The 12,735-nt window shown below is 48.5% G+C and overlaps 1 protein-coding gene across 1 annotated transcript in view; it reads right to left on the bottom strand.

Annotated features, from left to right (window-relative positions):
• Positions 1-11,611: 11,611 nt before the first annotated feature.
• PLCL1 (phospholipase C like 1 (inactive)) overlaps positions 11,612-12,735 on the bottom strand; it is a gene marked incomplete at both ends in the record, with an annotated part of 202,221 nt that continues 201,097 nt past the window's right edge. Inside the window, one exon of the mRNA XM_080621754.1 lies at positions 11,612-11,794. Coding sequence (XP_080477880.1) covers positions 11,612-11,794 — 183 coding nt within the window. The remainder of the gene's footprint in view (positions 11,795-12,735) is intronic.

Here is a 12,735-nt window from a genome sequence, read left to right on the forward strand (position 1 = left end):
TTGAATGTCTCCAGAGAAGGAGACTCCACAACCCCCCTGGGCAGCCTGTTCCAGTGTTCCGTCACCCTCACTGAGAAGAAGTTTCTTCTCAAGTTTAAGTGGAACCTCTTGTGTTCCAGTTTGTACCCATTACCCCTTGTCCTATCATTGTTTGCCACTGAGAAGAGCCTGGCTCCATCCTCATGACACTCCCCCTTTATATATTTATATACACTAATAAGGTCCCCCCGCAGTCTCCTCTTCTCCAAACTATAGAGACCCAGCTCCCTCAGCCTTTCCTCATAAGGGAGATGCTCCACTCCCTTAATCATCTTTGTCACCCTGCGCTGGACTCTCTCCAGCAGGTCCCTGTCCTTCTTGAACTGAGGGGCCCAGAACTGGACACAATATTCCAGATGCGGTCTCACCAGGGCAGAGTAGAGGGGAAGGAGGACCTCTCTCGACCTACTGACCACCCCCCTTCTAATACACCCCAGGATGCCATTGGCCTTCTTGGCCACAAGGGCACAGTGTTGGCTCATGGTCATCCTGCCGTCCACTAGGACCCCCAGGTCCCTCTCCCCTACACTGCTCTCTAACAGGTCGTTCCCCAACCTATACTGGAACCTGGGGTTGTTCCTGCCCAGATGCAGGACTCTACACTTTCCCTTGTTATATTTCATCAAGTTTCTCCCTGCCCAACTCTCCAGCCTGTCCAGGTCCCGCTGGATGGCAGCACAGCCTTCTGGCGTGTCATCAATCCTAGAGTGCTGCCCCACTGGGGCAAGCCCAGTTACAACCCCATCCCCCTTCGAATCTAGTTTAAAGCTCTCCAAATGAGCCCTGTTAATTCATACCCCAGCATCCTTTTGCCTCGGTGAGTTAAACCTTTCCCACGTGCCATCATTCGGACTGGAGCCTTATAAAACCAGCCGTTATCAAAGAACCCAAAGCCCTGCCTAAAGCACCAGTCTCGTAGCCAATTGTTTACGGACTGAATTTTCCCATTCCATCCCACATCATCACCGGAAGATGGAAGAACTGAGGAGAAGATCACTTGAGCCCCAGACTCTTTCACCATCCGCCCCAAGGCCCTGTAGTCTTTCTTCATCCACCTCAGACTGCGGGAAGCAGCTTCCCCCCCACCTGTCTGGAAGACCAGCAGCGGGTAGTAGTCTGTCGGGTGCACCAGGTTGGGGAGCACCTTGGTGATATCCCTGATCCGGGCTCCAGGCAGACTACACACTTCCCTATGATGAGGGTCAACTCTGCATATCGGGCCCTCTGTTCCTCTCAGAAGGGAATCGCCTATGACAATGACCTTTCTTTCTTTCTTATCAGAGGCAGTCTTGAGGTGTGAAGTCGACCGCCTTTTCCTATGTGACCTTGTAGTCTGGCCTTGCACCACATCCTCACCTACCTCTCCTTCAAGATCCAGGGCCTCAAACCTATTACGGAGGGGCACCTGGGGAAGCAGGGCAGGAAGGGAGGAGGGTTGCCCATGACTCCGAACTGGAACTTGCTTCCAACCCTCATCGTCTTTTTGGTCCCCTACCTCTGCGTGACAGCTACAGGGCAGGGGCTGTCTTGGGTCATCCCCCTCTGTCTGAGAGGACAGGGGGTCCATCCCCTTTTGGGGGGTATCTCCCTGGAACCGTTCCGGCTGGCACGCTAGGGAGTTACTCCACCAGTCGATCTCCCTTTCACACTCCCTGATGGTCCTCAGCGTTCCCTGCCATTTGGCACAAACCAACCACACCGCAGGGACCTCACAGGACTGAGGTGCCCTCTCTGAGAGGAAGATGTTCACCTCCTATAATACAGTGTGAGAGCAGAGGCTTCACACCTTCCTCCCCATCACCCTGTGTCCTTGCAGACTGTGCTGAGCAGGACACGTGCCAGGCTTCTCTGCCCCTCTCTGCCCATGCCCAGGGGCCGGTGCTTCACCACAGCAGAAGGCAGTGGCACGGCTGTGCTTTGCACTGTGTCTCTCAGGCAGACATAACCACACAGGCAGTGGCACTAAATCCCCATCAGACATCTCAGCCGTTCTGGATGCCATTAGAGGCAATTTTCTGTCCAGCCGCCTGTTTTAATAGCATGTGCAGTTAAACAGATTCATCCTTTCAGGTTCACTCTGCAGAGCCTTCACTCTCCAGCCGCCGCTGCTCCCATTCCAGGGAATTAAAGTGCTCTCTGTGTTTCTCTCTTGCAGGCAGGCACGTTGCTCAGAGAAGTAGCTCTTGCCAAGAAAAGTGTATAATCTAGAAAGCCACCTGCTCAGCTTTCATTCTTTGAACTCCCTACAATCAATTTGCCTTTCCCAGGAGAAGGGAAAGAAGAGAAAGGCAACTGTTTTCAGTGCAGGAGGAAACAGAGGATTTGTGATGGCACAGTCTCAGGGAAAAGGTTGATTTGCCTCACTGAGAGGGCAGAAACTTTCAGTTAGGTGGGAGCAGCAGAGACACCCTAGGATCCCTGATGCTGCTTCCAGATTTCGTGATGCTGTCCTTGCGTCTGCTTCAGTCTCCTGAAGTTCATGTTCATGTTCCCATCAGGTTACAATGTCAGTACCATATGAAACAAGTGGTGGTGCTTTGCCTTCCCCACAGGTCTCTATTTCCTCCCTGTGGCTTTGCTCCTGCCAGAAACGCTGCTCTGCTCAGGACAGGGGTGTCTGGTGTTTGCCAGGGGGGATTCTCCTGTGGGGTCACACAGTGGCAGGGCCATGGTCCACCATAGGTCCCAGTGCCTAAGGCAGTGAGCACAAGGTCTGTGGAGCGGAAATCCACCCCTTCTCCTCATCCTTTGGTTTTTGCAGATGTGAGTTCAAACCGTTTAGTATTGCAAAACTGTTCATAGCAAACAACAGCAGCATTCACCCCTCTATCTAGTAAAGGCATAACCTGAATCCCCACAACACCACCATTCTCTTCCTTGTATTTTATTACTCAAGAATGCAACAATGACCAAAAAGAGACATCACTTGGCCTTGTACAAGTGTACACCTTGTGATGGGCTGTCACAGCCAGCTGATAAAGGCCTGGAATGTCTTCAAGGGTTTCTACCACAAATACTTGTAAGGTATGGTGCAAAGAAGGCATTGTTAGGATAAAGCTAATCCTCTCCTAAAACACACAGCTAAAACAGGTGGGACAAACCGCTGCCTAAAAATACCAGTTTCAGCACTGACAATGGAGAGGATTTAGGGACACATGAGCTGTTTTTTCTTGCTGGACAGCTGGGAGGCTACAGCAATAAAAATTCCTCACCAGGCCTAAGGCTCTTCCCTATGCACATCATTATGAAATACTGTTTAGTCAATTTTCACATCCAATTCATATAAATAATGGGAGAAATCAAAACTGGTGCCATTCTGTCTTCATTAATGCCATTGTCTGACTTGGGCGACTTTCATCTGTCCTTAATTTGATGGCTGGTAGAAACATTTTTCCTGAGGACATTTGTGTTCGTTTGATGTTAATTATGACCTTTAAGCATTAACAAAAAAAATGCCCTGGCAACAGCTCCTCTGCACAAAGCCAGTGTGACAGACCACGGTGTCAGTTTTCACATAGCACATCTCCTCAAGACTCGGGTGAGACAATCCCAGCTGGGTCACACATACAGGTTCATTGCAATCACCCTGCCAGGAAATACCAAGTTAGAATCAATAACCAAAACAACAAAAAGCTCTTTTCTATGGAACTGACACACTGCAGCACGAGCAGAACCATCAACCTCAGTAGTACCATTCAATGGCATTAATTCTCTGCACTCATTGTAGCTCTTCTAACACATCCCATGACGGGAGAACGTTGCTGAAACAAAAGTCACCATGTTTTCTAAGCACCCAGTGGCAGGGGTCAACCAGGCCATGCTGAGAAACACAAGTATCAAATAGCAAACAATTTAGATGCAAGTCAATGTGTGGGTTTCCATATCTCAGTGGTCAACTGTGGCAACAGACGGTGCCCAGCTTGCTGACAAACAGCTTCAGGTAACAGCTCCATCCCAGCGTGCTGGCTGGCAAGGCACAAAGAGGCTGAGCTCTGCAGACAACATTGGCCGGGGAAAAGCTTTCCTCTGCAAGATGGTCAATAAGGCATGGGTCTGAAACACCAGCCAGTGGCAATGCTCAAAGTTTGGATGGCTCCTGACCCACAGATACACCTGGGTTTGCTGACCCTCCAGCCTGCTGCATTGCTCACACACATCCTGCCTCTGCTCAGACCCTAGATAGTGCAGCAGGCTTTCCAGAAACACAGGATCAGCTCCTGCCTGCTGTAAGGGACACGTTTGCCTTCGAGCAAGCCCCAGCCAGCCTCAGAACATCCACACCTGAGCCAGTTTCACAGAGTTGGTGCTTTGGGTTTACTCTGATGATAGATCCAAACTCCACACTCAATCACTTCCAAAATGTTTTGGCTCGTCTGAGAAGGGGGTACCTGCCGTGTCATCAGCTGCCCATTGCTGTGCACCTCTACACTGTTTTCTTGGCCAATGCCTCAGTTACCTCAGACTAACTCTGTTTCCAAACCACAGCCCAATCCTGAAACAGCGTTGCCCTCCCCTCAGGAGTTGGGATAATGTACCGCTTGCCTTGGCAAGGCAGCGAGCACTGGGAGGCTGGGACCGGCCTCAGTAGGAATCAATGGACTAGCACAGCACAGCTGAGTCAAGGCCTGTGAATCCCAAAGGCAAAGGCAGGAATAACGGTACATCAACACCAGCAAGCAATGGACTTGCCAGTATCAGTGTGCTCTTCAATACTTTGCTTCTGGCTCTCCAGCACACTCTGTTTCTTCATTTTTCACTATGGGATAACCCAGCTACAAAGCACAGCTTTACAAAGCACTGCTTTACAAGGAGCTGCAGTGCTCCTCACCCTCTCCTCTGTGCAAGCACGCTAACGCTGCGGCTGCCCATGCCCTTCTCCATCCCTCAGCATGATAAACAATCCTAGCGGCTCCCACTCTCCGAATCATAATTTGTGTCTCATTTCTAATTGTATTCTGTTTAGCTGGCCCACCAGACCCTATCTGAAGCAGCACACAAGTAATTCATCTGTATTCTTCCATTCTCCCCATACACGCTTCCAGACAAGTCAGATTAATACCAGTCTTTGTCTAATTCTAATCTCCATCCTGTGCACCTTGTGTTATGTTTAGCTGCATTTTCAGCTGCCATCCAAAATTAATGCTTCACCTGGCATATCCAATCCCTTCCCATATTCTAAACTCTTGATTAAATACACTTCAGAGATTGAGGATGAACTATAGGTATTCAGTCAGGCTAAATTTGAGGACTAATACTTTTGGGTCAAAAAAAGATGACTAGTTTTGACTTACAAAATAATAACACCTGATCCATCACAGCAAGCAGAAATATCTACGATGCTGTTGGTGACACATCATATCACTGAAGTACAGCAATTTTGTATTTACATGCCAGAGTCAAATGAGGTGATTTAATGAGATGTCACTTAAAACTGATTGACATCTGCAGCCAGAAACCACAATGAACAGCACTCCTATCCACCAGGCCACAGTGACAAGCTGCTCGCACCCAGCCCATCAGTGCAGCAGCCCCAGCCACTGCAAACCCACCCAGCTCCAGCAGGACTCCAATGGTGGGAATGCTGCTAGATCCCAGGGACACAGCCACGGATTCTCCCATCCAGTGAGGGTTTCTCCCGCAGCCACCCTGCGGCCACACAAATGCACGGATCAGAGATGGGACCAGTCACCATGGCTACCTTGCCGCCAGCCCTCACTGAGGTCTGTGCGAACTTTTGCTGGTGGAAACCAACCTCACCAGTTACCAGCCTGCCCAAACAGCCCTTCACACTGCAGGGAAGGCAGTGGCTTCTCCTGGGCACACTCAGCCATACCACTCACTCACCCACACAGACCCCCATAGCCCAGCATCCCTCCCCACACACGACATGGTGTCACGCAACCTCCTCTCCACGCTCACTTTTATTCAGCCTCAAATATGACATTTACTTCCTACCCCTACTATATTCGTGTGTTAGTAAACGAAGGAGTCCCCGCTGTGCAGTTTAACAGGGAAAACACTTCTAACACCACCAATAGCTCATACCCACCTTTGGAATCATTCATTTTAATTCCAGTTTCCGGAGCAGGGTGGTGTGGACTGTGGACAGCAAGCAGCTGTCAAACATAGCACTGCCTCCTGCCCATGCACTGCCTCCTGCCCATGCACTGCCTGCCGAGATTTGGATTTCCGCACATTTTCTTGCAATTACTCCATTAATATTTTCTGAAAAAGCAATTTATTCATAAACTGCTTCAACCAATCAAAGAGAGTACGAAACGCTCATTAAAACAGGACCTGGGGCAGGGTCACACAGGACTCTGTGCTGCAAAGGAACAGCTGGTGGGACAGTGCTTGCATCACATTTCTGGCCTGGTCACTCACCTCTCGGTCACTGCACTCACATATTCCTCAATGTTGTTTTAGAAAGGAAACATTTTTCCAGGGACCACCTGTGGAAAGCAAATGGAAGGCTGCTCAGCCGGGGACACGCCACAACAGCCTCAAACTGCAGTCACGCTCTGGACCTGGGAAATGCATCCCCGCAGTACTCACCAGCTGCCTGGGGAAACATAGCCTTGTGCTTGGTGTGGTGATTTGAAGACAATTGTACAGGTACAACATTATGGAAACCTCTGGATTTTTCATGCCTGCCCAGGGAGGCGAGAGGGTGTTTGGGTGCCTGATGTCCATGGCTGGATGTCCGTTCCCAAGTGCACATTCACTGTGCCCAAATGCTTTCATCCTTCACCATCACCTTTCCCCTGCCAAGCACTGCACATTACAAGAAGGAAATACCTGGTTTATCGAGTGTGTACATCACCTGCTGCTGCTGCAATATGAGCTAGGGCCACCACTCTTGGTCCCATAGCAAGTGGTGGAGGCGAGATGGCTCCTGTGACCTTCTCACCTTTTTCTTTTCTGAAGCTTCCTGAATTAGCCCTCCACACAAGGCTGCAGTCTATTGCTATAGGAGTGGGACAGAGGCCAAGGAGGCTATGACCTAATGTTTTAGTCTAAACTAATAGATGGAAGAGAAGAATTATTATACAGGAAAGCTCCCTCTGTGCATGCAATTACCTGATAACGATCTATTCTGAGAGATGACTCTCAGAAGGAGGAACATGCAAAACTCTAACCTTGTTTGCACTGGGAAGCTGCATCATCCCTTTAGAAACAAGGAATAGAATGCATGAAAAATAATAGAGAAAGCGGCAGAACAGCATGGTGCTTTAACTCATGCTGAGCTCAGGAGAGGGAGGGGGAAGGAGTCAGTCCTGCTGTCATGCCAGCATGTGAAATTTGGTAAGAACTATTCCCGCTGATTTACGACTAATCAGGTCTTAACAGGTCTGAACAGCTGGATTAATTCAGCCTCTTCCTGTACTGCATGGCTGCATTCCTCCATGCACACAAGACACTAAACCCAAGTGAGACCTTTGCATCCGCTTTTCCTTAACACACAGGTAGAGGTCACGCTGCAGCCTCATGCACCAGGGAAGGTGCTGCCAGGACTTCTCTGAGCCATGCTCCCTGTCTTTGCTTAGGAATTCTGCAGGATCTTACCACCTTTGAGGTGGCTGTACCTCTGCCATGCCTGACCAAAGGTGCAGCTCGGTAGGACCCAGGCACACAAGTGCATGGACAACGTATCCCTGAGCACTAGAGGAAGTGATGCCCTCAGGATAGGGAAGCAGGTGATAGCTCAGCCCTCCTTGCATATGCTGGCTCAGCTATGCTCACCAGCAAACACTGCTGTTACAGGACAGCCCTAACACAGTGCCTGGGTGTTCTCCTCAGAGCACCAGTACAAAGGGGCTTCAGAAATGGGTAACCTAATCTCCGCTTGGGAAAGAAAACATCATTCTTACCTTACAAGTGAGAGGATGACACAGGGGAAACAAACACTGCAGAGACGTAGGACTCGGTGGCAGAGCTGAACGAGAACCTGGGTAGATTTGCTCTGTACTCCCTCTGGCAGACACTTCCCCACGTCCCAGAAAGCTTCTCTGATTTCTAGTTCCTAAAGCACGCTGTAAACAACAGCAAATACCTGTGACCCTCTCCTGACATCACTTCCCCAGAAGTGGTATAATAATATTCACCTATTCAGATGGGACATCAGGCAAATGGTACCAGCACACGGCCCGGAGGAGGTTGTTGTGACACTGCAAGAATCCAGCCATGTCACAAAACACTTTCTGAAAGGCCAGGCGTCAGTTCCTTGTGTGCTGGTGGTCACAGAAGGGTTTGGCTTGGAAAGGACCTTAAAGCTCATCCAGTTCCAAACCCCCTGCTATCTCCAGAGACACCTTCCACTAGACCAGGTTGCTCCAAGCCCCTGTGTCCAACCTGGCCTTGAGCACTGCCAGGGATGGGGCAGCCACAGCTTCTCTGGGCACCCTGTGCCAGCGCCTCACCATCCTCACAGGGAAGAGCTTCTTCCTTATATCTAATCTAAATCAACCCTCTGCCAGTTTAAAGCCATTCCCCCTTGTCCTGTCCCTACAGGCCTTTGTAGAATGTCCCTCTCTAAGTTTCTTTCAGGCCCCCTTTAGCCACTGGAAGCTGCTCTAAGGTCTCCCTGGAGCCTTCTCTTCTCCAGGCTGAACAAGCCCACCTCTCTCAGCCTGTCTCCATAGCAGAGGTGCTCCCAGCTCTTGGACCTCTTCTGTGACCCTCTGGACTCATTCCAACAGCTCCACATCACTCTTGTGTTGAAGGCTCCAGCACTGAACGCAGTACTCCAGGTGAGGTCTCGCAAGAGCAGAAGCGAAGAATCGCCTCCCTTGGCCTGCTGGCCATGCTCCTTTTGATGCAGCCCGTGACACGGTTGGTTTCTGGGCTGCGAGAGCACACTGCTAGCTTATGTCAAGCTTCTCCTCAACCAGCACCCCCAGCCCTTCTCCACAGGGCTGCTCTCAGTGCTGATGCTGGATATGATTTTTTCCATGTGTTCTCCTTCAAGGCTGAATTTTTATTGCACTGACTGCCGCTTTATCATCCACTTCCACTCCCAGTGACTTCAAAGGGGCACAGAGGAAGGCGAGATGAGCTTTTGCTGCCAGCCCTCTTTTCATGCAGGAGGGATGGTGAAGCTGCTCCGGCTGCAGAAGCATGGGCACCAGTGCCTGGAGCAACCCCAGCTCCCTGGGGCAATCCAGGGTGCCTGAGGTCTTATATTCCCTGTATTTTGACACACGAAGCCTTGCAGCATGACCCTGACACTGCATACAAGATGAATACTAAACATAGCGTGAAAGGTGTGTGCGTGCATGCTATGGGATTCCTGTCCAGCTGCTTTCTTCTGGTTCTGCAGATACATACAGAGTGAGAGCTATGTGGTGCTGCTTTCCATGTAAGCACAGAAAGAAAGCGAGCCTTTCTCTGTGTAATTTTACGTTAATTTGTTCATAACATCATGGAAGGAAGGGGGACTAGAAGGCATCTTGCCAGCAGTTCAGGCATTATGATAGCCTTTTAAATTGACAAAAATCAAGCTATTTCTAGGTTAAAATGAAGCACCAGGTAAAGCCACTCACCCTTCCTGAAGCAACCTCTCCCAGGAGAGATGCTTTCCAAAGGCTGATCCTTCACATTTGGTGGCGTGAAGTTAACAGTTTCCACCCTCTGTAACTGCAAATACTGCAGGCCATGTGCTGCTTTTCATATAAACACAGCCCATGATGAAATCAGGAAGGTAAACAAGGAGGGCAAAATGTGAACATGCACATTTAGACCATTGATCTGGGCTTCATGCCCTGCCTGAAACACAAGAGACACCCCTCTCCAGACCTCAGTGAAGGCTGAAGATACACGCATAATCCAAGGGAGGGATAAACAGAGGATTTAGGGCTGGATCTGAACAAGTATGGCAAGTTTTACTGAAATGGTATTTACGGCACCTGAGTTAACCTTTGCAATAATACAGTTCCTATTAGAGGAGGACAGTCTCTCAAGCAAGTTACCCACTTTAACCCACCTTTATCCAAGTTACCTTCGGTGTTAAATCACTTTAAAAACATGGGTCAAAGTTGTTTCATAGCTTTACTCTCTCAGTAATGTGCAACATGAACATAATAGTGTTATTAAGAAGTCAAAAATAAATTAACACAATAGCTATATAAGATTCTCCAATGGTCAAACTTTCAGCAATTACTTTTTGTTAAGTTCAGAAAAATTAGCATATTTGTTAATCAAATTAATTTAAAAAGTAGCTTTTCAAAATAAAAGCAATGCTTTAAATAAATATAGTCTTTTTTTATAACCATAAACCACTTAGTCCTGTTAAAGGTAACACAAATACTACACTCGGGCACAGTACTTAAAACAATTGAAATGAATGTTGTGAGCATACATGAACTGGACACTGGGAGGGATGAGGATGCATTGCTTCATGACATTCTCTGTCTCCTTTCTATAGCGGCACAAAGAGGCATCCAACCTTAGGATGACCCTCAACATCAGACATGTGTCAGGATATTTGTAGCTGCTGCACAAAAATGTTGGTACCCTGTTTTTTCCCCCAAGCTATTTCTCTTCACTACATCTGCAGCAGTCCTGCAGCCTTGCTTCGAATTTCTAGGGCAAAATAAGGCCAGATCCTACTTGCTTCATCCAACTGACTTCAGTATCTTCAGCAGAAGGCGGCAAGCAGGGTCTGACCTCTAGCACCTCTGTCAGTAAAGCTCACAGTTTGTGAAATCTATAAAACCTTCTTTCCTATACTGGCACCACTGGGTGTTTCAGGTCAGCCTGAAGCTCGCCTTCAGAGTTCATGGTCACCGAAGGACATTCACAGCTCTCCTTGTAACTACGGGGCTGCCTAGCTATGCTCATCACTGCACGAGTTAATGCCTATCCGCAAAGGCTGTAGCTGTCTTGCAGATCTACAAGGTAGCAACGAATGGAATAAATCAGCCAGTTCTTACATTAGTACGTGCTATCTGGGTGTATCCTGAGGAGCAGCTCGCTAAAACTCAGTGAAATATACACCTCAAATCTAACCATAATATATCCAGCAACTCTGAGCATTTAATATCTCATTTACTTTGTTTGAATCATTCACGAAAAATGTTCAGGGTCTGCAGCAAACCGCTGGTTTTGCGCTCACTAAAACAGCTGTCGGTGACATTGGTTGCATTTGCTTGTTTGAACAGCCTAACAGTAATGTAACCTTTAATAAGTTTAATGATAAAAACTGGAGAGTAAAATAAAGCACAAAACTGATACAAGTACTCCCTATTTGTCTTGATCTTCAGACTGAACAAGCCTACTCAAAGATGACAAAGGAATAAATTAGCAAATGGCTAATGTAATGCATGAAAGGGCGTCTACAGGATTTGCATGTGCACACACATGCGCGCACTCGCATACAGACAGCTCGGCTTCATTAGAAATCTCACTACCAGAGTTTAACTTAGATAAATTAACTGCATTAAAATACTGACGCTGTGAGGTTTTTAATACTACCGACACCCTGTAGAGGGCACTCCTGTGTGAAGTTTTAAATGCCTTAAAAAAATAGTTTAGTTATTGAAATCTGTGACAAATGCAACAGCTCTGCCTCCCCTCACGGCCTCCCGTTCTCATCTCCCGTATCCTTCTCCTGTATCGCCTCCAGGCACCGTTTGGACTTGGTGTCTGTGTGCCCGCTCCCCGTTTTGCTCAGTCCACACGACAGGCACGCCAGCTGGATCTGCTTCATGTTCTCCAGGGCTTCGTTCTTGGCGTTCTTCAGGAGATCTCCTTGGCCCTAAGGATGCACAGACAGACATGCGGGAGAGAATCAGGGGTCACACACAACACTCAGGACCGAAGGCAGCAATACTGCTCTTGTGTCTCTGCCTTGCTGTTGTCTCAGGTCCTGTCTCAAATTCCCTCTTTCCACCAAGAATGCCAGTCCCTGGGAAGGGACCAAAGCTCCTTCTGCACCCCAACACCAAGCTCACTGAGTAAGGCAGCAGCCAGCACAGTGGGCAGGGTGAGCAGGACAAGGAGCCTGTGGTGAAGGCATTTCCCCTTCCACAATCAACAGTGAGGACCTGCCAGGGACAGGGCAATGATGGCCCATGGGAACCCCTGCTCCGTCCTTGTGTCCTGGCATCAGATCCCACATGGCAATGACTGTGTCCCAAGCCGAGGGTCCCATATGATCTGTAAGACGCTTGCTACCTACACCTTATTGCACCCAAATTTGCCTTAGGCCTTCCTTTAGCAGAGGCAGGCCATGCTGCACACCTGTATGAAACACAGCATCTTGTAGCATTAAAGTCAACTGAACTGTTTTGTTTGGGACCTTTGAGCAGGCGAATGGGAATGAGAGACTTTATGGGCAGAGGTCTGCTTCTGTATCTTCTCAGAGCACGTAAAGGTGAGGTGACTGAAGGGATGTAACTATCAGGAAAAACGTGTTACATGAAATTTGTATTAAGGAGTTGGCATTCAGAAATGCCAAAATGAATATTTATGCAATATTGATACCTCAAGTGCCACGAAGTGACAAGATTCTGGTACTAGAAGATACAAATAAGTAAGAGCCAGGAGATGCATCTGGTTATTAAAATTCAGTATCACTAAGAACTTGAGCTGCTCTTCTTCTAATATCACCCCAAGTACAGCCTGAAGTACACCACCCACTGCAGCTGGTTATACGCGTATCGAGAAGGAAAACCTCCACTGAGCAAAACGTCACAT

Source organism: Psittacula echo (assembly GCF_963264785.1).
Source record: "Psittacula echo genome assembly, chromosome: 6".
In the NCBI taxonomy this organism is placed as follows: Eukaryota; Metazoa; Chordata; class Aves; order Psittaciformes; family Psittacidae; genus Psittacula; species Psittacula echo.